Source organism: Bactrocera oleae, chromosome 2 (assembly GCF_042242935.1).
Source record: "Bactrocera oleae isolate idBacOlea1 chromosome 2, idBacOlea1, whole genome shotgun sequence".
Taxonomy (NCBI): domain Eukaryota; kingdom Metazoa; phylum Arthropoda; class Insecta; order Diptera; family Tephritidae; genus Bactrocera; species Bactrocera oleae.
This window is the reverse complement of record NC_091536.1, coordinates 63,915,671-63,940,701: the sequence shown is the minus strand read 5'-3', so window position 1 is coordinate 63,940,701 and position 25,031 is coordinate 63,915,671. Positions and strand designations below refer to the sequence as shown.

Genomic DNA, 25,031 nt, shown 5'->3' with positions numbered 1-25,031 from the left:
TACCTTATGAAATAGTTGTAGTTCAATTTTTTACAAACATATGTGTCATATGTATACTCGCAACATTGTAAGTGTCTGCCGTGCGCTTAAGCAAAATCCACCGCAAGACATCTCGAAGACATCGCAACATTTCTAAAAGTAGTTTAGCAATTTCTAAAGCTGCTGTGGCATCTAAGTTACAATATACCTGGAAGCGCCCTAATCCACCCAGTGCTTTACTGCCCGCCTTGTTGTTGTGCTGCATACGTAACGCTTCATTTCTTGCTGTGTTTTCCGCCTTTACGTTTGCTGCCTCTGCCAGCTTTGCCTTTGGCTTAGCGCAGCTGTCGAATGTCTGTGCAAATTCTATAGGAATCAAGGTGAGCTCTTTATTTATGTTTGGGGATAAGCGCAAAAATAAATACGAGCATTTGCAGCTGCAAGCGAGGGAAAACAACAACAAGAGCGAGAACAATAGCGCACAATAATGTCGGCAGCAAAAGCAATAGCCGGAGCAGCGGTAGTTATAATAAGCGTATAAAAACAGCAAAAATATAAAAACAACAACAAAAACCCATAATAAAGGTAGCAAAGGAATTGCCGAAGCCGCAGCAACATCAAAAAAGACAACAGCAGCAACAATAAGAAAAACTAAACAACAACAACAATTTGCAATCTTAGAAACCGCATAGAGACATGTCATGTCTGCCAGCTCGCCAACTGCAGCGCCCGCCAGGCGTCTGGTCGTGTATAACAAAAGCGCTTTCAGTAAATCGTGTCTGAAGACATGGATCTTGGCTGGCCAGCCGTGTGTGTGGTTTCGAAAATGCAAGTGAAACCCCATAAAAGTAAGCTGCACACAAGCACACACACTCGCATGCAAAAAGCGGGCAGCAATTAGATATATCATACATACCATATATCTACATACATATAAACAAACTATACTCAGAGCTTAAATAGCGCACATACAACCAAACATACGCGCTCATAGATCCAGACAGACAGCTGGCATTTAAAGCTACGACGCAAAGCCGCTGAGTACGAAGTTAAGAATGTAGGCGATGCATCCAAACAATCGGACTGCCACAGAAGCACATACATTTATATAAATATATGTACGCATGTACTTATGTGTACTTATAATCGGACAAGCTGGAGTCAGCCAAAGCTAGATAGCATCAAATGTTGTCTAACGCCATTCAACACGCTTCAAATGCGCTCGCCAACAGTCAAGCCGTTCTGAGTCGCATGATATTGAGCTTAGCTGCTCCCGGCTCACTCCGAGCTTATCTAAATAAATACATATGTACTTATAAATATAGATACTTCTCTTCCTCTTTTGGCCATTTCCAATGGTTTGGAAATTTTTCTCCACGGTCGTGTGGCTGCACTTTGCCTATTCAATCTTCGTGTGTCAATATTAAATGAATATATAGATTTGCGATAGACAGCAACGAGGCGTAACAAAATGTCTACGATCTCCGCAGTCGCCTATTTGGAGTCTGGCTAGCCGGTTGCCTGACGTTTGGCGTTCGGCGTCTGTCGGTGGTTTATGGCTGAGCGGCAATGACTCTTTAATAATGTTCAACCAAGGTTGCGTATTCTTTGTGGGAGATTTGTGAGTGAGTGCACTTTAGCTTATCAGATTTACTGTTGCTTATTTAGATTGTGGTGGTGGAAACTAAAATAAGTAGGCAGGCACATATTTGGTAAATTCTGGGATTAATAGTGAATATCAAATTTAAATACAATTCGATTGCATAAATGCTAGAGAGTTAAGCTTAAAATTAGAATCGAAGAATATGTTTATATAGTAAGTATATACATGATGATGACACATATATGATTCTAAATTATTGGTTTATTAAACTATTTTATTAAAATATTTATTTTTCTGTTCGAAAATTGAGTTTTGGATGATAAATATTTCTATCAAAAAAGTAGTGTTTCCTAACATAAGAGTATCATATACCACTGTGGCTGTTTTTGTAGAGAGTACTTAAGTGCAGCGTGTGCAGAGTGAAAGTAGAAAATGATCTGTCATCGAAGTCCAGGAAACGATCCACTTCGACGCCGTTACACCCAGCGAAAAAGGTGTTAGTTGAGTTAAACATGTAGTAATTTGTGAAGCGATGTTACTATGAAAAAATTATTACCTTAAAGTTTAGAGTTTCCAATCAAATTAGTGCCACAGAATTACGAAAATACAAGCATTTCAGGAACTTAATGAATTTAAACAGAATCGTGTGATATTAAAAAATTACTCACACAAATCATTTATGCATCTCCGTAAACAAATCCATATATTATATTAAATGCCATATATGTATCTTCTTCATAATATTGTATATGTACTTCCATATCCAGTGTGTTTCTGACTCTTTCGAAATCCAAAAATATGCAAATAAATATTGCTAAATTATACACGAGGTAGCAACTCTCGTAGAAACGAACCTTTTCGTACGGTATCACATTCCTTCGAACTCATTTCTATAGGAAATTGACTCAATCTACCAAAAATTTTAGTATGTAATGGGAGGCGACAAACAAATGTATTTTTAGACATTGCAATCGCACAACTAAAAACATCTTCATAGAAATTGAGGGAGTTTTTTTTTAATGTGGTTTTCAAGAAGAAAAAATTGCAATAATCAAATTTTATGAGCAAGAATTTAGCTTTATTACAAGAGTTAGACATTATAATATTTGACATTATACAAATTATTCCAAGCAAGTGACCGCCGCGGATGTTTCGATTACATTCCAGTCAAGAGCCACAAAATTCTACAAATTTTTGCAGTAATTGTTATGTCAATATTAAGCAATAACGCGTTAAATATTCTCTTCCAAGACGTCAATTGTTTCGGGCTTATCTGAGTAGACAAGCAACTTTACCATTTACCAACCCACAAAACAAAGTCCAGCGGTGTTAAATCGCACGGAGGCCACGGCACAGGCCCACGATGCGAGATAATGCGCTTACCAGGCAGGAAAAAATCATTAATCATGTCTCTTTAGCGTTCCCCATTGACGATAGACATTATAACCGGCTTCATTTTTGAAGAAATATGCACCAATGATTCCCTCTGCCTATACAAGTAGAGCAAACCAAACAGTGACTTTTTAGGATGTAATAGCTTCACAGCAATGTTCTGTGGATTATCATTACTCCAAATGCGAAAATTTTGTTATTTAACGTACCACTTCAACCAAAAGTGAGCTTCATCGCTGATATAAAGGTGATATTGTGTTTATCATGTACTTGCATTAGGAGCCAAGTTCGATTAGTAGTTTGTTTTTAGAATAAAATGCTCAAAGGCATTTGAAATGTTGACTGCGGCATTCGGTGAGTCCACTTGACGTCAAAAAAGTGTTTATTGTACCACTTAGCTTAGTGTTTATCGTACCACTAGCGCTTTACAAAAGGCCGAGAAGATGTTAATGGAGAAAAGCATTCCGGAGGTGCCACCACGTCAACAAGCGAAGAAAAAAATGTTTTTCAAAATCATCGAATCACTATATATACAAGCGAAGTTGCAGAGGATTTGGCATATCAAACAGCTCATGCTATTCAATTTTCTCAAATATTTTGAGCATGAAAAGTGTGGCAGCGAAATTTGTTCCGAAATTGTTACATTTTGAGCAAAAGCAATGTCGCATTAGTATCCATCAGGAGTTAATTTTTTGGCCAAAAACCAAACCGTAATCATGCCTCAACACCGTATTCACCAGATTTGGCTCTCTGCGATTTTTTCCTTTTCTCAAAACTGAAGAAACCAATAAAAGGAAAGCGTTTTGCCACAATTGATGAGATCAAGTCAGAATCAAAAAAAGAGCTGATGGTCATACCGATAAGCGAATTTCAGAAGTGCACCGAGGATTGGAAATAGCGTTGACACAATGACACAAGTGTATTATTACAAAATAGATATTGATGAATAAATAAGTACTTAAAAAAATGCAAAATTCACCTTTTCCTTTGAACACATCTCGTTTACTTTAGTTCGTCAAACTTAATATATCCTGTTTACGGTATTTAAAATATGCATTTAAACTTCAGATGAGGCTCCAAAGTGCAAATAATGTTTTCAGAACTTTGGTCAAGTTAATATAAATATCGAATTAATATAAAAAAATAAAAACTTTGACAAAATAATATTCATTACCATCATAACTTTAATGATTTACACGTGAAATTCGACAACTTTCCCAATTCAGTGAACAAGTAAAACCATGGAATTATAAAGTTAAAATCTCTTAACGTTATGTGAAATGTCAAGAGCGTTGTTGAATAACTTTTTTTCTGAATTATATCGCATGTATTCACGGTAATTCTCATTTTGAACTCACGTCAAAAAAAACCAATTTATATTTATCACGTACATGCATATACATACATACAAGTATGTATACGATCTCGTATTATAGCCTTTAACCGAATCAATGTTTAATTTGGCATACTTTTGCTTCGTTAAATTGTGCTATGTAGTCATGTTACCCCCCTTCTCTCCTAATTACTTAAAGCAACCAACTTAAGCCCCTCAGCAATGAACACTAAACCGTTATCTCACTCTCCCTATTAAGAAAATAGGCCTAATAGAACCAAATGCGCTTATGAATGAGCAACTTTTGCCTCTTGCTTTCACTTTCGATGAAAGGTCTCAACAAAAGTAGACAAGTGACTTAAAACAAACACAAACCCAAATTGCTGGACAGACAAACAGCAGAGTCGAAGCATAGAAACAATTCACTGATTGAATGATTTCATTCAATTAATTCTTATATCCTTATAAGTAAATGCAATTTTGTGGTTCATTACCGTGACTGAATGAGTGATTTATTGGCAATCGGGAAGCTGTAAGGCTTCAACGAAGACTGCCAGTCATTCGGCCCCTGAAGACCCCGCTGTACACGTTATTTCATTTAGTAATGTACTTAAGAAATATATAAATGCGAAGCCTGAAACCACAAATAATGGCACATAATTAATCAATTTTGCCGTACCTTCATTTCGCTGCCTCCAACAATCCTTTCCATTTTTCGCCAACGTCCAACTCGATAAATCACCCGAAATGAAGTTGGCGTCAGCTGAAATGAAAATATTAATGCTGGTTGTCCGCAATTACAACAACCACACAAAAGTATGCCTTAACTCTTTGCAAAGCCTCAAAGCTGCTCAAGAACTCATCACAATTGTTGCAAATTAAGACTATAATGGCGATGATAGAAATGGAAATGAAGATGCTGATGAGCTGAAAGATTAAGATGAGACAGAGCTATAAGTAAATACCTTTCTGGGTGTATGTAAATTTGTATGTGTTGCGGCTAAAGCTGTTGACCCTTAGCAGTTTGTTAGTCTGCTTTTGTTGTCGGCGCTTTTTCTGCGGTGCCTATTGACCGCCTTTCTTCTCTTTACTACATTGTGCTTCGGCGAATTGTGTTTGTTGTTGCCACTTAGGCGTTGGAAGTCTTAATTTAATTATGCGCAGAAAAGTATTAGATTAACCGCCTTGTTGTGCTGCAAAGACAGTGCCGCAATGACGCTTTAAGGTCGCAGGTGCCCTGTAAGAAAATTTTAGGGAACTAACTGTTCTAATTTATATGAGCTTATTTACCATGTACATATATATGGCTAAATAAAACATTTCGTTGCCTTTTTACATTTCTTTTTCGAAAAATGGGACTCCAACTATTATAAGTGCTGAGTTATATATTTTATTCCAGGAAATCAAAGAATATAGCACGATCCTGATAAAAAAGGTTTCAAGCTTAACTCTGAAATGCTTTTAATTGTAAGTTGCACGTTAACGAACTTAGCCCTGCCTTACTTGTTTTATTTCAATCTTACCACGATTATTTTTAAAGACAACACTCAAATAATAGCTTTCGATTTTCACAATTTATTATTAGTTCTTTTGTTATATTACTCTATTGTGGTAATTTTTTCTTACAGGGTATTTGTTCATAAAACCGTGATTTCTACAAGCTTTTGCAAAAAACCAAGTATGTATATCATACTTTAGCAGCAAAGGATTTATAAGGTTCACAACCGCCACAGAAAAAACGCGTTAGCTGTACTTGTCCTGTTTTGTACTTGTGCTGAGGTTTCTAGTTCACAACAAACAAATAGAAAGCAAACTTAAAGCAAAGATAAACGAAAATATTATTAAAGCTTACGATTTGCGGCGTTAGCAGAAATCTTTTTAATATATAACAAAATTAAGTCTAGACTCGGATAAATATATTAATTTAAATTAAAAAAATACTTTTATAAAATAACGTCAATAGCGTCTTGTTAGGTTAAATACATATGTCAAAATATATAAATAATATCCTTCATATTCAATCCACAAACCCCAATCTTCGATATATCAAAACTAAAAAACAGAATTTCAGTAAAAACAAAAGCTACTTTTGTCTACAATCAACTGCAGAAAATGCAATATTTTATCACTAACTTTCGCTTAAAATATATTTTGCGACCAACTTTCACAATCCCCGTTTACCACAAAGCGAAATTGACTGTCATCAATTGCCGCAGGATGCACGCGCCATTTTCTATGTTGAAACTCTGTGAAATTCTAAACTTTCGTCATTAAACGTTTTATGTTTCGGCAACATTTTTCCACGCATTGTTGTATGGTGTTGAAATTTAATTGCTTTTTGGTGAAAACTGTAAGGTGCCTGCAACCAAACATGAAGTGGTGGCTCTGATGGCTTTTGCTAGAAAATAATAAAGTGGAATAAAATAAATCAAACAAGTACAATTTAATAGAATACTATGTATATTTATCAAGTGAAATTGTAGGCTTTTAGATGCTAAAAAAATATTTAGAACTTTTATGGCTTCAGAATCATTTTTATTCCAAGCGATTGAAATTTTGTCGATTGATGCATTGAGTTATGAATAGAGAGTATTATAGAGACTTTTATTAGTTTGTTTAAGAGCTTTTGTTTTTGTGAAATATTTTTGCTTTGAGTTCTTGTTTCTGCTTGTATATTATTATAGTTTTTAGGGATGTAAGAAAAATAGTTTGCTAATAATTTACAGCAGTTTTGATTCATATTTTAAATTAAGTACTGCCAAGTGCTTAGGCTAAGTGCGTACTCGAAATAAATTTAGTAATAAAAAGTGGTTTCCATCCAATGGAAGTAAATTAGAAACTTTTTATAGGCTGATCTAGCAATAAAGCTCTTTTGCCCTTATATCTTGCCAGAATAGTCCATTGAAATTCACACTGTCAAATTAATGCGGACTTTCGACGACAACAGATTTCATTGAAATATGGTAAAAGTTATGGAGAATATGTTCACCGAGATCGAAGTAATGTGTTTCGTAATATGAGTAGTTGTAATTTTGCTAAATATTATCATCAGATTTTTGTAGAAATTTCTGAAGAACATGCTCTAGATGAGCGAACGTTCCAAAAGTGGTTTGCACGATTTGAAAGTGGTGATTTTGGCTTAGAATATGAAGAACGACATGGGCGTTCAAAGATGTTTGAAGATGAGGAACTGGAAGCACTACTCGATACATATTTTTGTCAAATACAAGGCGAGCTCGCAGAATAGTTACTTAAGCAACAGAGGTACTAAAGTAGCCGGATACATTTAGAAGCTAAAAATTTTTCAGAAATGCTGGAGCTAACCAAAAAGACGTTTTTGAGCCTAGCCATGAAAAATACGAACCCTAAGTACAAAAAATATTTATGAAACATGGCCAACCGGCTAAACCAACGGCAGCGCTGAATATCTGTGGCGAAAAGGGCATGCTATATTATGAACTTCTAACATCAGGTTTAACCATTAATGGGAACGCTATCAACAACAACTCTTCAAATTGAAGCGAGCGATTATCGAAGATATCCGGTATTTGCAACTACATACGAGGCAATAATTTTCCATCATGACAACCTCGCCTCAAGACAAGTTTAATACTGCCTTATCAAATCAACCAAATAACCAATATTAGCATGATCCTGATAGAAATAACTGTATATAGTTCGATCGTGAATATTTCTCAACATGAAAGCTATAAATAAACATCAAAATCTAGGAGTTTGTGAGCCTTGATCCAAATTTTATAACTTAAAAGATTTCTGAAATTAAATTTTTGCCCACAATTAATCGCATTAAGAAAATTTAAGCAAAGACACACACCCACATAAAAAAAACAAAGAAACCTTAAATCTACCAAAACCATGAAACAAAATAGTTTTAAAAAACCTAGACTTAATTCTTGCTTTTCAAATATCTAATTGGTAGATCTTCCAACACGCAATTATTTGCACGAAATGGCTAAAAGGTTTTGACAAATGATGAAATGTCATGTGGCAAGCTGCTACATTTGTTAGTGTCTTTTTAACGCAAAAGGAGACAAATTATTAAAAGTTGCATAGCGGCGACTAACCCTTAGTTGTTGCGTGTTTCTAAAACAATGGAAAACAGAAAGTAAAAAGGGAACAAAGTTTGACAATGCAGACACCCTCTAGCTGTTCAAATAGCTGCCCATTGCGTAACAACCGTGCCATACATGAACACGTGATATATATTTATATAGACATTCCTTTGCATACGGAAGTTGCCACATATGCAGCTAAGCTATTTGAGGCAATTTAGAAATTTTTGAACAAGCATGGAGACACACCCCCGGGTAAAAAATATCGCTGTCGTGAGTAATGACTTCGGTTACCCCTTTGTTGGCGTCAAGCACGAAACCATGCATATATACACAAATATAAGTACATATATGTGTTTAAGTCTGTGAGGACACACCATTTAATGGCACTCTTTTAGTTTGACGTACTTTTCATTACATGATTGTCCAAACCCCTCCGTTTCGTCTGGCATGCCATCGCCAGTTAATTTTTTGTATGCACTCCCTCCCTTGGCGCCGCAAACTCTTCAGACGCAAAAACATAAACTGCTAACAACAGCAACTGCGTCAATTGTTATTGTGTTGGCCTTGCGTGTTGCTGTTCGCTAGCGTCCGTTTGCTCCTAGAAAGTGTAGTTTTTGTTACTTTTTGTTGCTGCTCACATTGCTTGTGTGCTATCGGGCGCAAATTTTTCCGGCTGTCATAAAAGGCAATGTCAGCTATTTACTCAAATGGCACTTGCAAAGTTCTGCAATCCTGCCACTCTCGGCATGCAGGTTTCTCCGGTTGTATGTGTGTTGTGCGCTCTCATTGTGGTTACTCATACGTCGTGTCGTTTGTACAGCTGTCGCAGCTGCGGTGAAAAATATGTGCAAACAAAATAATAGCGGTGATATGTCTTGTGGAAATTTATTGTTTAATCGATTTTTTGGTAGAAAATACTTTTCATTTAAAAAAATATAATTATTTAATGGATATTATGAAGAATTATCAAGTAAGATGTGGCAAAAATAAGTTCACTTATAACAATATATAAAATATAATACAAAACAATTATTTTTGAAAGAAACTTTTATTGACCAAACACTGTACATATTGTTAAAAATTAATGTGTCTGACGAAAAAAAAGTGGTAAAATAGCCATTGAAGATTGGAGGCTACCTTGAAGTATGTTGCTTAGAAGTATGTTGTTTGATGAAGTCAAACTCATAAGAGCAAAATATGGTGTTTTTGTAGTTTCATTCTCAATAGCAACAATAAGTTTATGATTTAACAAGACTGTTGAAATGGCAATGAAGTATCGGCTAAAATTTTTAAACGCCGTCCACAATATATGATAGGAAAAAAACGCAGACCTAATGCTGACACTTAGTTTATAGTCAGTTTGGTTTGCCATTTCATAACGAACGAACTTACTCCGAACGCACATTCGGTGAATGGGCCCAAAACCAAATGGCCACCGATAGCAATTTTCACCAGAATATTTTGTACGGCGATGCAGCTCACTCACCTTTGGTTGAATGCTCTATGGGTAGAGGGAATCGTTGGTACATATTTCTTTTAAATGAAGCCAGCCATAATGTTACAGTCAATGGCGAACGCTATAGAGACATGGTTAATGATTTTTTTGTGCCTGAATTATAGGATGTTGATGTGGACAACCTATGGTTTTAACAAGACGACGCTACATGCTATACAGCCAACAAAACAATTACTTTATTGAATTAAACTTTTGGCGAGCGCATTATCTCGCATCTTGAACTTTCGGCGTGGCCTCCAAGCTCGTGAGACTTAACACCGCTGGACTATTTAAATTTATGTATGTGGGGTTATATGAATTCGCTTATCTACGTAGACAAACTGGACACAACTGGAACTATTGGGAAATTAAAAAATATGATAATGTCAGCACTTTGGAGGTCACGTTAAAAATTAGTTCTTTAAGGTAAGTGTGAGCTATACTAATTATACCCTGAACAGGGTATATTAAGTTTGCCACGAAGTTTGTAACACCCAGAAGGAAACGTCGCAGACCCTATAAAATGTATATATAAATGATCAGCATGTAGAGCTGAGTTGATTTAGCCATGTCCGTCTGTCTGTCTGTCCGTCTGTCTGTATATATACAAACTAGTCCCTCAGATTTTAAGCTATCGATCTAAAATTTTGCACCTGTCCTTTTCTCACAAAGAAGCTGCTCATTTGTCGGAACTACCGATATCGGACCATATAGCATATAGCTGTCATACAAATTGAACGTTCGGAATCAAGTTCATGTAAGGGGCCTTTGTATATAGGAATGGTATTATAGCTTCGGTGCAACCGAAGTTAACGTTTTTTCTTGTTTTAAATTGACTAAAGTTATTATTTAACCTAAAATAATATTTTCTATATAACTAATAAAGTTATGTATACACATTTTGTATATTTTCTAAATGACAATTTTAATCGAAAATAATAAGCTATTCACTCATACTCAACATATTTAATGCATTGCTGGTACAAAAAATTTAGCTTGGCAAATCGTAAATTTCCAATGCCTCAAATTTCACAAGAGCCCCCCCCAAACAAAAAAAACTAAATTTCCAACTGATTAACGGCGGGCATTGCCTTGAGCTCGCAGCACTGTAGAGTAGTCGATGTGAAAGGGAGAACCTTTTACGAAAATATTTCATATTCTTCAACTTTTCTTCTTTCATGCCTCAATAAAATTACATTATACACATACATACCTATATATTTATATATATATATATGTTGAGTTGTTGAGTTGTTTACATAATATTTCTGCTTGTTTATTTGCAGGATGATTTACCGGGCCAAGCATTGTTGGATGTTGTTTTCGCCAGACTTAATTTAATCGAAACTTCATATTTCGGCATACGCTATATTGACGAGGAGAATCAGACGGTAAGTGAAAGTGCGAAGATAGATATACATACATATATATAGACGTAAATCTGTATTTATAAAGAAATATTTGTAAGTAAAAAGTTATGCGCTGCCAATTTCAAGGCAAGTCAGCTACATTACTAAGCGCACAGCCATATCTGAAACTCACAAGTTCTCATATATTGTAGCATACATTTGGGAGTCGCACTGCCTTTTTGCCGTTTAGGCCGTAATTCAGTTTGAGCCTCGTTTTCATGCGCATTCATTGAACCGTAATGATCGTACAAAGTGAAAAGCTGTCACTAAAATGAAAGCAAAATTCTTACATAAATACATATACATATATGCACACATATACATATAAACTTATATATTTACAGTATATTTCCTTGCGTGTGATATAGAGAATTACTTTTACCTGTTTGCCCTTGGCGATAAATTATAAAATAAATTTCACTTTCCATTTCCCTTTTACTACACTTATACACCGGTACAATAACAACTCTACTAGACATTAAGGCAGTCAGCGAGACCTTGAAAATGTGCCACATACAGGCAGAGGAACTGAATAATTTGCGAATACTCTCGCTGTCTGTGGGGGGTCACATACATAGCTCTTATACAAACACACACACATACATATGCGGTAACTTCGCTTGAGTTACCGTTTCAGCCCTGCTTATGGCAGCTTGTCACACAATGGCAGCAGCAGCGGCAGAGGCGGCGCAAAAAGTTTGTCAGACGGCAGTGAACTTCTTCGCCGTATGAGTTGTATTGGCAGCCAGGAAGTATTTTCTTTGAAGGCTTTTCACTTACCTTCGCACACAAATCAGCTGCACGCGCATAGTTTGTTTTTACAAGCTGCCACCTGCCACACACACATATATATTCAATATTTTATATAAATATGTATTCAAAGTTTACTGCCTCCGTTGTGCCTTTGAATCAACGGTTTCCTACAAGTCGCATGTTTAGCAGTGCTTTTCACTATTCATTTCGCTAGCGGCAACCTTTTTCGAGTTAACCCGCCTTTATGCTCATATTATGCAGTCCCTATTATATATAGTTTCGCTCCAATAAAATGAAGAAAAATGTGGGCATAAGCTCACTAACAAAGTAATTTATGATTACCGGTGTGTATTGTGCCATGTGCTTACACATAAATATTTCATTAGTCGGTGTAGATATGTACAAGTGTAAGACTGTTTTACTTCTTAATCATTGTTTGCAGACAAAAGTTGCAACTGACTTTCCCAAGATCATAGATAACTGTTCTAGACAGTGCTACCTTCTTACAATTTAGTTTAGGACTATCTATTGCCCACTTGATACGATTATAATTTATCTCACTTTGTCTCTTTTTAGCACTGGCTGGATCCAGCGTCTCGTATATCACGACAACTCAAACCCAAGTCAGATCCCTATGATTTGTATTTTGGTGTTAAGTTCTATGCGGCTGATCCGTGTAAGTTACTCGAGGAAATTACGAGGTAAGTTGTTACTTAAGAGTATTAGTTCTTGTTTTTTATATCTAGAAAGAAAAGTGCAACCTTTATGAGGAATCCCTCGAAGAACATAGTATATAGTTCTTCGAAGCTCAGAAGTAATAAGAAAATGTAACCAATGGATTATACTGTCTTCACACTCACAGAACTTCCAATCGCCTAAGTTAAGTTAACTATTGGTATACCAATAACTTTTATGTTTGGATCAAACAGACAATAGCAATTTGACAAAACGATTTGAGCCTGTCACAATCTAACACAATCGTCCATATATAACATTGATAAACAAAATTAAACTTTTTTGTTTTGTGATGTACTGTTTCTTACTAATTAAACATAGCTGAATTCAACATTTAGTTTATTTCTAGCAGCTCTAGTTTTAGTGATATAGGTACTTATACTTATATATTATACTTGAAATATCATTACTCGGCTTACTTGAATTAATTTTTAGGGCAAAAATTACTAAATTTCAGAAATAAACCACTATCTCTACATTAAGAAGAACTTGTTTAAATGTTCTGAATAGTTTTTGTGCTGTTTGTGGGGACTATATATTTAGGTAACGCCGTTTAAATGCGTCTGATTCTAAGTAACTAAAAAAGTTAGCTCTGATAACACAGTTTGTAAAAGCTCTAAATAAGGATGGGGAATGTTTTAAATATTATATATCAGCAAAGTGTTTCCGAAATTGAGCACAGAAAAAACTAAAGCTAGTATTTTTGACGGTCCTCAAATCAAGGAACTAATAAATGATCAGCATTTTACTTATTGAGATAAGGAGAAATCCACATGGATTGAATGTAATTTATTCATATTTCGAAAACCAGGGCTTCCAGAGAAACCCTGACTTCAGATTTGGAATCAAACCAAATCATACCAAATCGGGTAACAAACTTCATAAAACAAAACTACTGCTTCCCAGAGTTGAATTCTTAAAACAACACCAACTTATGCATTTTTCCCACCTCAATTATAACTATAGTGTTTACTCTGACCCTGTTCAAGGATTATTTTTCAATGTGCAATATCAGCGAACAGTAGTTTTAAAAATGGACGAGTAGGAGCATAAGAAAAATTATATTAGATACACAAAATGAGATATGGTGTGTGTCTTAAGCGATCTGTTGCATGTAGTACATACATATGTTTAGTATATCGGATGAAATTCTGAAATATCCAGATAACAGTTGAGTAAATGTTACTAGCTGTCGTGATTTGCAGAGACCATTAGGTTTCCTATGTGTGATTCGCGGTAATGTTCATAAGAAGAGAGTTAGTGAAGATATTGATTGACTCTCGGGAAATTATGTCTGATAATGAATATCTCAAAATCTATTTCCAATTCAAATGGGTATTATGACAGATGCTAGTTATAATTAGCTAATAATAAGACGTCCTCCTTCCTGCTGCTTTAAGACATTCCTGACAGAAGGCGTTTGAAGGGGTCAATTTTTCTTAGCGGTTACTACTACAGAACAACAAGACTGGCTCTGTAATAAATTTGGAGAAGACATGAAGCGGTATATTAAACTCTTCATATTCCGGCTGGTGCTATTTCTTCATCCGTGTCTTATTAGTTCCAGCATGTTTAACTTGAAACAATTTTCTTTTCAACTAAGGCAAACATGTTTTTTATTCGTCTTCGCAGCGCTAACACAAGAACAAGAATAAAATTCCTTTCTGTTATTTGAAAACCCATAAATTTAGTTTAACACTTATAGAAGCATTACTAAACAATAAATTTGTTGACTGAGGAGACTGCAAATAACATATAACTTATGTCAACAAAGGAAACCCATTTCCACGACAAGCTGCTGTACCTAACGGAGACCCTATAAAGTAAAGTTCAGTATGACGAGCTGAGTTGATTTAGCCATGTATGTCTGTCTGTCCAACTGTCTATATATACGCGAACTAGTTCCCTCAGTTTTAGAGATATCGATCTAAAATCAACTAATTGTAGTACCCTTAAATACTCTTTTAGAAATTGAAACTAGAATTTATCCGGTTTACTCGAATTATTAAATATATAAGCGTTGAGTTGAGTGTTTAAAGCGTAAGAATAAATATACATTTGTTTAACTATATTGGACATCTATATCTCCCAAAACAAGTATAGAAATCTACATTTATTATATGCATATATATATTCATTTCAACCTAAACTAACACTCGAAAATGCTTAAATGCAGAAACATCACAAAATGTTCCTAAATACCATAAGTAAAATAATTTATTTACTTCTAAGAAGCAATTAGCATAGAAATTTCAAAATTTAAAACCACAAATAAATATCAAAAAGTATTTCCACTTTGATGGAAAATAATGTTGCAACCAGCAAATATTTGTCTACTTCAAAGAAACGCATAATAGTCATTGCTAATGTGCAAAATTCGTTTAAGGCAAGTAAATATTTTTGTCAAAGGCTTATAAGTGCGCATGAACACTTACATAAGCATATTTTTGAGTAGTTTAAATACAAGACAAAATATAATATTTATTCTTGCTATTCAGTCTGATTATCGACATATTGTAGAAGCTGCGAAAATATTTTAAAGATCCGTTACAACAAATTTTAATCGCCCTAATGAGTCTTAGGAAATTCGCAATTAAACAAATATTTCCGTTTGAGGCAACAAAGAAGTGTGTTTGTTGGCAAATATTTTCGAGACATAATCGATCGAGTCATTGAAAACGGTCAACTGCAACAACAACTAAGCAAACAATAATACAAAGCAACTTTCGCAATTACATAAGTACTTCAGTATGCTGCTAGGTATGTAAAGCGTGTTTGCTTATGTGCATAAGCAAATGGTAGCCACCTGATTAAGCATTAAAATAAAATAATTTTTTTAAGTGTATGTGTATATTAGGGTGGGCCCAAAAAAATTTTTTTTTTGTTTCTTAGTTGCCGTGAAAAACTAGTGTAAAGCGAAAATGAAAACTTTTTTTTTAGGAAATTGAACGATTTATAATATGATAAAATTAATTATATTAAATTTTTAATTAATTGTTCTTCTTTTTATACCCTGAACTTAATATACCCTAAGCTTGTCACAGAGTTTGTAGTACCCATAAGCAAGCGTCAGAGACCTTACAAATTATTTACTGAAATGATCAGCATGAAGAGCTGTGTTGATTTAGCCATGTCAGTATGTATGTATATATGCGAGCTAATCCTTCAGTTTTTGGGATAGAATAAAGAAGCTGCTCATTTGTTAGAACCGCCGATATCGAACTACAATTGCATATAGCTGCCATACAAACTGAACGATCAAAATCAAGTTTTTGTATGGAATATTTTGTATTTTTGAAGGGTATTATAGCTTCGGTTATTTTTTGTGATTTTGTACAATATTTCTACAGTATTTAAGGAAAACAAGAAAAAACGTTAACTTCGGTTGCGCCGAAGCTATAATACCCTTCACAAAAACAAAGGCCCCTTACAAGAACTTGATTCCGAACGTTCAATTTGTATGGCAGCTATATGATATAGTGATCTGATATCGGCCGTTCCGACAAATGAGCAGCTTCTTGGGGAGAAAAAGAAGTGTTCAAAATTTCAGATCGATATCTCAAAAACTGAGGGACTAGTGTGCGTATATACAGACGGACGGAAAGACAGACGGACATGGCTAAATCAACTCAGCTCGTCACGGTGATCATTTATATATCTACTTTATATGGTCTCCGACGTTTCCTTCTGGGTGTTACAAACTTCGTGGCAATATTCATATACCCTGTTCAGGGTATAAATATAAAAGTGTTTTTTGCACACTCTAATGTATATCGCATATGTGTATATGTAAGTGTATGTACTACTATGCCACTGTCAGCTCGTCACGGTGATCATTTATATATCTACTTTATATGGTCTCCGACGTTTCCTTCTGGGTGTTACAAACTTCGTGGCAATATTCATATACCCTGTTCAGGGTATAAATATAAAAGTGTTTTTTGCACACTCTAATGTATATCGCATATGTGTATATGTAAGTGTATGTACTACTATGCCACTGTATGTGTGTATTTGTTTAGCTGTAGTAGTTTGCCAAGCACTTGTGGGTACAATATATCGACTGGCAATACAATATTTGCTGTCTGCTGCAAATTCTGACATACGCACATACACACATATACACGCATACATTCTTACATACAATCCAATCAAGCGTCGCTGGCTCTCCCGCTGCATCTAAAATTCGTTAGGTCTATACAATAAATGCATTTATTTACGCATAATATTGTTATATCCTGTCAGTTGAAGTGTATTATAAGCACACGCATACGCACACGCTTACAATTAAGTATTTCCGCTGTTGAATATCAGTCACAAATAGCCGACTAACTCGAGCTTTATGCCGCTGGGCGTGGGTTAAAGCAACATAATAATATTGCAGATGAATAAATCTACTATGTATCTTTGTGCGAAAATGTGTGTTTGTGTTAATGCTCTTAACAGTCAAACATGCGCTTCTGCGTGTGTGCTTTGTTTTAGGCCTATTAACGTTTATTGCCATTCGGCTGGATGGCGAATTGATTATGCGCTGCGAGTATGCCGTTATGCAGCCTTGGAGTGTTGGCACTGCACTTTAATTGTCGGCATACAAATATAGTAACAACAATATGCCTAAAATCCAGCAACAAGCTTGGCATTCGTGTGCACTTAGCTGTTTAATTTTCACTCGTTGATGGCGAGGTTAGGCGAGATTTATGCAGCAGTTTAAGGTTGAGTTTTTTTTTTTTAACGCTAATAATTTAATTTGCAAAAGGAAGACTAATTTTAACGCATTAAACGATTTATTGAATTGGCGAAGTATTAAAATTGTACTCATAAACAGGGGATTGGCTAATGGCGTTCGATTAAAAAACATTAATACTAAGACTATATAGCAAGTACTGTTATTTAAGCGACTATAACCTCTTGCAAATTAAATAAATTATATTATTTTAGCATAAATATAAAATGTACATTTACTTTAAAATATTCTCTGATTTAATTTTAAAGTTGATTCGGCAAATAGTTTTGGAGATAGGAGGGTATTTGTAAGAATTTTTTGACTTAGAGTTACCCGCTTCCAGAACTGTAAACAGTGTTTTCAAAGTCGGTGGTGAAATTTTTTCCAAAACGATTGCCTGAAATTTTCACACCTTCTTAGATATATTTGTCATGTAACGATTGAAGAGATAATAATTTAAAATTTTTCAGCCACTCTGAAATCAAATTCTTTCAGACAAAACAACATTTTTTTTTTGGGAGCCACCATTTTTTTTTTAATAATCAAAACTCTAACTGGTACCTTTATCATTACCTATAGTCATCTATTGTAATAATAACTTGTTTTTCGTTTGGACTTGAGATAATTTTAAGCGAAAAATCTTCCTCGCCGCCGTTTTTCGAAGGTTATCCTGAAGTTCGGCTGCTGGATCAAGGAAATCCAAAATTTTTGAGATGAATCAACAATTCAATTAAATTTTTTTAAAAAAATAAAATGCATCTTCATAAAAAATCACAAAGAAATCGTTTTTCGACTTGCAAGTAGATATGACCCTTTTAGAGCATTTATTTTTAGGACTAAGTTTTTCGAATTTAAATACAATAATTTCTCTCACTTTCAGGTATCAACTGTTTCTACAAGTGAAGCAAGATGTCTTACAAGGCAGATTACCGGTCGCTTTCGAGTTGGCTGCAGAGTTGGGTGCATTCGTTGTGCAATGTAAGTAAAGTTATTTTGAAATTAATTCACAAAGATTTTAATTAAATGTTAGGTATTAATTCGAAAACCAACTTATTAATTTCAAAAAAATTGTGAAAGAGTTTCCCATTTCAATACTAATTTTCGAAAATTGGTTTAATATTGTTATAAATATAATTTTTTCCGAAGATGCGGTTTAGCCACACTCATCGTATAATGTTTGGTAATACTATAACTCAGTACACCTAATTTAAAAATGTAATGGCAAATATTTCAATTGAGTAGACTAGCTTCGAAAGCAGAAAAAAAGATTATATATTTTCATAAAAAATCAAAATCTCAAAATTCATATTTTCATAAAAACTAAAAATTTTTTTGTTTATTTTAACCTTAAAAAAATAGATTTCCTTTATACATCTTGGGTATCAACCATAGAACCTAACATACGTGCTTGTAGTGAAGAGCGAACAATCAAACTTCTTTTTTATTCTCATATTCCAAAGACATTTTAGGGTTAATATTCACTTTTCTATTAAATTTTTTTCAAAATACATAGTTGTTTACCTTGAAAGCAAATAGGAGGTCCCAAGCAAAATTAAGAGCGTGAGCAAATCTCCTCTCTATGGCGCTAAATGTCTCACAAAAAAGAGAACAATAAATCCGACCGTTTTTCTTCATTTGAAGAAAACACAATATAAAATAGAATATTATATATCTTATAAATATAAAATAGACATTTGTAAGATCTTAAATTTTTTCGCTTCTGAGTACATACGAGTACATTTTTTTAATATCGCTTTCAGAATATATCTACAGACCTGATTAGAATAACTGTATCCTTTTTTCTCATTCTTCCTTTTCACTCTATTGCAAACTTTGCCATTTTTCACATTATTCAATACTTATATGTTAAAAATATATTCTAAATGACAATTTTCAAGGATGTGAAATCTTGAAGCTCATATTAAAATAATAATTTTCTCTTCATACCTAACTTACTTATATTTCTTCTGCTGCCAATATTACGATTATGTACAAAATTGTATGCGAATAACGTCTATAATTAAATGCTTACCTCATTTAGCATAAAATTTCTTTCAAGCTCATTACGCAAAATAGTAATAAGTGGCAATTGGCTTGAGAAATTTATTGTGTTTTATTAAAATTACTTAATGAGGCGCAAAGAGGCAATCAGAGCGCCAGCAACGACAAATAGCCATTGAATCCGGCAGTCTTCCACATTTTCAGCACATTGAGGCGCTTGAGTTGATATTATTATGAGCCTCATTTAACAGATTATGCGTATTTTTAGTCACACAGATCGAATTATACAATATATTCCACTTGAATACTATCTATGTATATATTTACACTTTAATGCGTTAGAAACTATTATATAATAATTTTTAGGTATCAAAAAAATATGATAATGGTTGCTGTAAAAGTATTTAAAGATTAGATTTAAATTATGGTAAATATATATATTTAAAATATATATATTATATATATACTCGTAATATTAGAACAAGGAGAATTGAGTGAAATTTTAGTATGATTAGCTAAAATGGATTTCTTACATCCAGTCTCAAAATTGCTGTAGACATTCCTCTCAATTTGTCTCTTTGTATTCACAAGAGTTCGCCTAGACCTAAAATCGACGGGGCTTCACCTACTATAATTTGCATCTTCGATTTATCGACGAAATTCTATTGTCAGTCTATGGTACCAGACTTGTTTGTACTCAGATATTGTCTGATGATAATGCACCTGATATTTTGTTTGAAACGAACTATTTGTCGAAGAATTATGCTTAGACATTTTGAAAGTTGATTTGAATCAGCAAAATTAACACCCAGCTCTTCTAAAAGCATTAGATCTAGTCAAAACGGTCAGTCTTCTAATTTATTGAGCTTTTTTTAGTAAATCTCTATTTTAAAATCAATACTCTAAGAAACATAAATTTTGGTGTTGTTTCTTTATATGTCTGCCGCTTAGACTAGTTTATAGATTAAATTTGACATCTAAAAGGAATCGTTGGAGACCCTATAAAATATATAAATAAATGATTAGCGTGACGAGTTGAGTCGTTTGAGGCACGTTCGTCTGTCGGTCCCTGTATATACGTCAACTATTGAATTGTTAAGATCAGACCACTGTAGCATATAAATGCACCCAATACATCTGTGAAGAGTATTATAGGTTCATGAAAATTTGGAGCTAGAGCTCACAAGGTGCAACTAGATTAGACTCGGATATAGTATAATTGCCTTATACCAGCAGTAAAGGCTTCTCACTTGCTGATGCCATCCTGGTAAGATTTCTCTCTGCTGAGACTCGAAAATGAGAACTGATATGATACTTGCAAAAACCCTTATTTATTCAAAAATTTATTGTATAGTATATGCCTTTTATAAATATAATATTTAGGTATTTAATTCTAAAGATTATTTTAATAACTATTGTTGTATTTGAAAATATTCATATACAAATATACATTTACCATAAGATTACAATTTGTATCTAAATTTATGCTCTTTGACTATGTTATTTAATTTTTTTAATTCCCTCTCATTTTCCAGCCGAATTGGGGGATTATGATCAGCGCCGTCACTCCAAAGGCTATGTGTCCGAGTTTCGTTTACTGCCGAATCAGAGCAGTGAACTGGAAACACGTGTCGCCGAACTTCATCAGCAATTAATGGGCATGTCACCAGCGACAGCGGAGCTAAATTATTTAGACAAAGTTAAATGGCACGATATGTACGGCGTGGATTTGCATCCGGTGTTGGTAAGTGAATGGAAATGCTAATTGAATAGAAGAGCGACAAAAAAAAAATGAAAAATTACAAGGCGAATCGTTTAATAAGCGGGTTTAGGAAAACGTTGCTTTGATGTTGAAGTTTGATGTTTTATGTTATTGATTATCTGGGGAGATCAAAGCGCAAAAGAAAATTAATGAACACATATATTAGGGGCGTAATTAAAACATTTAGTATTGCAGAAGCAAAGGCAAACAAATTTTTGAAAATAAATAAAATAGGTTGTCTATTGGCGGATGAAATTAAAGATCATCTATGGAGAGCTTTTAAAGGCTTGACATAAAAAAATGTTCAGCATATTTTTAGATCGTCGTATGTACTTAAGAGTTATAAGAGACATATAAGACGAATACTGAAGATAAAAACAAACTAAGAGATTATATACATGTCGGTTAGATGGCTAATAGCCTAAGATGGCGAGTGGGCCATGTACTTGTATATACAGTCTTTTGTGAAGATAAAAACTAATGTATTTTGATTTAACTCTCTATAAAGTGTTTGAACCTACCACAAATATGTTTAGATGCATTCTCTTATTTCTACTATTTCACCAGGATGACTACAGGGGTGAGAGCCGAGGTAATTTAGCCTTGGTCTAGCAAAAGTGGGACTTGGTGGGAGGGTGAAGAGCTAACTAGACTGTATAGCCAGAGAAGGACCCCGTAACTGCACAGCTGCTAATAGATGAGCAGAGTTTGACAAGCTGACCTGGGGCCCAACCCTAGAGAACCGCAAGAAGAAGCCAAGAGATCTCCTACCTACCCGAGCGTCTATCTACTGCTATTTTAGTGATTGCTAATTCTACTTGAAGACGCTGCAGTGAGCAGGAAGCGTGTACTTGGAGTTGATAGAGGGTCCCTCCCCCAATTCTTCTAATTTCAACCGCAAACCACCTTAGAGCTCTAATAACCGCATCTGACAGTCCGTTATTGAATGTCCCCCTCAATATCGAAGAAAGTCCTACTGCAAATTCCTTATGTCTGATGGTCCTCCCTAGCCAAATAACAACGGTGTGCACGACAACGTCTACTAACCCAAGTAGATGTTGCCTACATTTTCGCGCATTGCCTTATTTTACTGGAAGGCTATTGTATAATTTTGAGAAAATCCTTGACCCGCCACCACACCACATACCATACTCGCATTCCAGAGCACATTCTTATCACCAACGGTGGCTCAAACATAAATATCACATAATAAAACAACGCGACACTCACAATATTTAATTCTTACCCCAACGAGCGAACTCTGAGATAAGTTAAAGCTTTCAGTCGCCATATGGCTGACCATTAAATTATACATTCGTTCTTTCATTCATTCGCTCGTTCATTTCCACACTCAGTCATTTGTCACTATTTTGGCACTCATTGTCGCCATCGTAGCCGGTCAACGGCCGCCTCTTTGACCAATTCGTCTTGGTTCCTTCCGTTATTTTATTATCCTTGCGCCAATTTCATTTTCGGTCATTATACAGTTAACCGGTAACAAGTGAAGCACGAGCCACATGAAAGCACAGCAACAATGTTTGATAGGTCTGCTACTCACTATAATCACATATACACAGACATATACATGCTTACAAACATTTGGCATTTTTACATTGTCCTTTTAGTTTTCGTTTTTATGTTGCTGCGTAAATTTTCGCTTCATTTACATTTTTTATGGTATTTTTGATATCACGACGAAATAAATCACCGTCCGATGCGCGCACGCCTGTTCGCTGGCGAATAAAACCAAACTGCCAGTGGCATACATACAAGTACAAACAATGTGTATGTGCTCGTGTGTATGTTGGCATTTTTATTGGTTATTTCGGTGGCTCTACAAGCGAGTTATAGCCGAAAGCGCCGCGACCGGCACAGCCCAGCATTTTGAACTCGGAAATGTTCACACAACATTGTATGAACCCTAATTGGCGCACCCCATATCCCCTCGCTCTTCCTTCCTGTTGACACTTTGTCAGTTTTTTTCTTCCGTGCTTGCGTGGATCGTTCTCTTGCCTCTTCTTCCTATATTAGCATGCCGTTATCTCTGTATTGCCATCGACTTTTATTATTTTAGTATTTTAATAAATAAGCGAATGAAATTTTTATGGCGTCCATAATCTTCTTTTGACTTAAATACATTTCTCAAATGGAAATTTATTAACTCGCATCAACCACATGACCATGTGGTTTACGAGCGGTGGTGTGTTAAGGTAACAGTCGGTGTTGGCCTTTAGTGGTTTCGATGTGTTGCGTTCTGGGGTTAAAATAAAGAATTGACGAAGAATGTTAATAAAAAAAGATCTTTAAAAACCAGTGTTTAGCTAAGAAAGATTTTTTGAAAGAGCAAGTTCATCAGATAAGCGGAAAAGTTTACTTAGTGTTGTCCGAAAAAACAAGAAAAAATATTCAATAATTTAAAAAAAATTAAAATTAATCCGAGTTCTTTTAGACCTAGCCCTGCGAATGTTGTTATTGTTTTATATAGATAGATAGAAATAAATTCAGGTTTGCACTGCGTCCTTAGATATATTTAATCCTTTCCTTTGTCACACAGACCCGCATAGTCCCAGCACTCTGATAAATTACAGGAGCTTCTGGGTGCTATTGAGGCGACGTGATTCCGATTTGGATATATTATACTATGCAATTTGGAATCAGATGCTAAAGAGTTTCCGACCTCATGTCGCAAAACCAGACGTTTGCATAATAAGCTATTATTGTTGTAGTGGAAAGCATTCACAAATTTATTGTGAGGAACACTAACGAAATCATATTCTCGGCTGGGTAAATCTTCATCCTTTATATTTACACAGACCCGACTGACCCGCAATCTTCTTGGAGTTCGATCTCAAGTAATTAGTTTCTTTCTCTATGGTCGAGGCTAGCATTTATTTATTGATCTACGAAGAGAATTTATCTTTTACGATTCTTTAAACTGATTTAGATAGATATTTTATGCAAAGTTCATCCACCCTGGAAGAACACTTTTGTTATTGGTAAGGTTTTTTCAATCCTGAATCTGCCTGTATAAAAGATATAAATCTGAAAGCATATAAAAAGATTGTACATAGTATAAACTCGGAAAAACTAATCAATCAATAATATTTGTACAATAAGATATAGTAAAAAGAAATCTATTATTTTTCCAATATACAGCTTCGAGAATCGTTATATAAGCGCAATTGAGTAACGCTACTTGGTGAGAGGAATTGTGTTCTATCAGGACAATGAGAGATCAAACTCATCGCTAGCGATTTTCAGAAGCTCTGGAAGCTTGGTTAAGAGGTTGACATACATCCACCTCATAATCCAGAACTTTCTGAACCTACCTTTTTATCTATTTCGGTCTTTTTTAAAATGATTTTGCTGATGAAAAATTTTCCTCAAGAGAATCTTGTGAAAATCACTCTCAACTGGGACTGTTTTTGTCAATATAATACGGTGCTTATTTCAGCTAAATAGTATCGTTCTCACTTTTCTGCACAAAACCTTCAATTTATTGCAAATAAAACGGACTTCTTTATATTAGGTCTGATCTAATAGAACAATAAAGAGGTTAGATACCTTGAGTAACGTTTGCCAGCATAGTTCGAAACTGGTGAAACAGCGTAGACAATTGACTTTAAGAACCTTGCAAAAATGGTCGAACACTGTCGAATTACATTTCCTAGATTTTTTCAGTTTTAATAAAGTATTAACGGTGATTTTCGTGGAAATTCTACTGAAAATAAATGTCGAACACTTTTGCTTAGCTTGACAGGAAATTCGAC

General features: G+C 34.8%; 1 protein-coding gene across 6 annotated transcripts in view; it reads left to right on the top strand.

Annotated features, from left to right (window-relative positions):
* LOC106624081 (uncharacterized) overlaps positions 1–25,031 on the top strand; it is a 220,501-nt gene that overhangs the window by 123,040 nt on the left and 72,430 nt on the right. For all 6 annotated transcript variants that reach the window (XR_011394799.1, XM_070105490.1, XM_070105487.1 and 3 more), the window contains exons 5-8: positions 11,165–11,269; positions 12,617–12,741; positions 18,379–18,476; positions 21,035–21,243. Coding sequence is in view for 5 of the 6 variants with exons in the window: in XM_070105490.1 (XP_069961591.1) it covers positions 11,165–11,269; positions 12,617–12,741; positions 18,379–18,476; positions 21,035–21,243 (537 nt within the window). In the remaining variant the exon portion in view is untranslated. The remainder of the gene's footprint in view (positions 1–11,164; positions 11,270–12,616; positions 12,742–18,378; positions 18,477–21,034; positions 21,244–25,031) is intronic.